Source organism: Molothrus aeneus, chromosome 20 (assembly GCF_037042795.1).
Source record: "Molothrus aeneus isolate 106 chromosome 20, BPBGC_Maene_1.0, whole genome shotgun sequence".
NCBI classification, from domain to species: Eukaryota; Metazoa; Chordata; class Aves; order Passeriformes; family Icteridae; genus Molothrus; species Molothrus aeneus.
The window spans coordinates 294817-296690 of NC_089665.1; the positions used below are offsets into that span (position 1 = coordinate 294817).

At 51.0% G+C, this 1874-nt stretch overlaps 1 protein-coding gene across 1 annotated transcript; it reads left to right on the forward strand.

Annotated features, from left to right (window-relative positions):
- Positions 1–304: 304 nt before the first annotated feature.
- LOC136565219 (C-C motif chemokine 4 homolog) lies at positions 305–1483 on the forward strand. Its single transcript, XM_066563698.1, has 3 exons — positions 305–423; positions 934–1045; positions 1396–1483. The coding sequence occupies exons 1-3, from the start codon at positions 351–353 to the stop codon at positions 1481–1483; spliced, it is 273 nt and encodes a 90-aa protein (XP_066419795.1). The 5' UTR covers positions 305–350.
- The last annotated feature ends 391 nt before the right edge of the window (positions 1484–1874 follow it).

Sequence of the window (1874 nt, forward strand, 5' to 3'; positions counted from 1 at the left end):
GGGAAACCACCCTCTGGAGTCCAGTGGGACCATTCTTCTTTTTGTGGCCAGGTCACTTGGCACATTTTAGTTTCCTTTTCATTTGAATAAAGCAAAAATGAATGCTGAGTCACTTGGCATTGTGAGGGACCATATTCCATTCTACCTCGCTTTTTTCTGTTCCCTCTGATTCCCTTCAGCTGTTTCACTTTCATGTTATCCTTTGTCATCATCTTGGAATTTCCATTTAGGCTGCTCCCAGCTGTCTCCAGGACTCCCTTTTAAAAGAGGGATGAATCCAGCTTTTGCACACTGAGCTGCATCTTTCAGAGCTTCTGCTCCTGCCCTGACAGCCCTCACCTGACGGAAAGATGAAGGTCCCTGCAGCTGGATTGGCTCTTCTCCTCATTTCAGCCTCCTTCTCCCAAACTTTCTCTGGACCAGGTGAGTCCTGCTTTTTCATTTATGAAGGGAGAACAGATATGAACCTTCCATATTATTTCTCCATTGAGCTCCCATGACAGATAAGTGGGAATTTTTCAGCATTTTTGCCATTCTTCACTCTGCCCAGAGATCAACTGCATGTAGGAACCCTGGAATCAGAAAATCATCCATCCATCCATCCATCCATCCATCCATCCATCCATCCATCCATCCATCCATCCATCCTCCATGCATCCATCCACCCACCCATCCATCCAACCTGGGCTCAAAGTACTTATTCCTGGTTAGAATTGAGAGATTTCCACCTCTGCCCTGGGGCTGGAGGAGTTGTGGAAGTGAAGCTCCGAGCAATGGCAGAGTGACAATCTCACAGCACCTTGATACTGCTCAGGGCATTGGACCAGATGATCCCCAATGTCCATTTCAACCTTAATTATTCTCTAATTTCTCACTACCTTTCCTGCCGGCACAGGTCCCAGAGCTTACATGGTCTTTCTTTGCCTCTTCTAGCTGGACTCGAGATCCCAATCTGCTGTTTCACATACAGCCAGCACAGGCTCCCATGGAAGCTCATCCAGCACCATTACAGCACCAGCAGCAGCTGCCCCCAGCCAGGCATCGTGTGAGTGCCAGCATGGGACAGGGCAGGGACAGCACTGGGGGGGTGGGTGAGTGACCAGCTCTGCACTGCAAGGGGGCTGTAGGAACAGAGCAGGGAGAGGGGAATACCAAGGAGAAAGGGCTCTCACAGGGATTGCTGGGGATGCTCGTGGGGGGATTCCTAGGGATGCTCCTGCAGGAGTGGAGGAAGCAGTGTGGGGGAAGGGATGGGAGTGGAGAGCATCACAGCCAGCTGCTGCCTTCAGCATCAGCACAGGGGAAAACTTCTTGCAGTGCTCAGAGCTGGGATCCAGGCTCTCCTGGGAAGCAGGTGTGAGCGGAGATCTAACAGGTCCCATCCCTGTTCCACAGGTTTGTCACAAAGGAAGGCCGCCAGGTCTGTGCCAATCCTGAAAACACCTGGGTCCAAAGCTACCTGAGAATTTTGGAGCATAACTGAGCGAAGCAGTGTGGCAAGAGTGGCTACTGTCATGGACAAGTCACGTTATCCTGAGCTCCAGCCATGGAGCAGAACCCTGGGACAAGAGGAGCCACAGGAGCACCTGCAGATGTTCCCAAGGGACTGCTGGAAGGGCACCTTGTGTTCGGGGCTGCTGCTCATCCTTGGCTCGCACAGACTGGGCTTCAGCCTCACCCTCTGCCCCAAACCCAGGCCCATGGGACTGCACCTTGGCTGTTGTATTATTTGAAGTTACTTAAGAAATCATCATATGGGGCAGTCAGTCCTTTTTTTTTTCTGTGGATAATTATATTATTTATAGGGGGGTGACAGGGAGGGTATTTCTAGGAGGATGACCCAATGTTGGATGATGGGAAACCCTGGTTTATAC

Bases quoted from the DNA above. Each gene is read 5' to 3' on its own strand.
- LOC136565219 (XM_066563698.1), top strand. From the start codon at position 351: ATGAAGGTCCCTGCAGCTGGATTGGCTCTTCTCCTCATTTCAGCCTCC. The intron at 424-933 runs GTGAGTCCTGCT...TGCCTCTTCTAG, and splicing joins CCAAACTTTCTCTGGACCAG to CTGGACTCGAGATCCCAATC. The intron at 1,046-1,395 runs GTGAGTGCCAGC...CCTGTTCCACAG, and splicing joins TGCCCCCAGCCAGGCATCGT to GTTTGTCACAAAGGAAGGCC.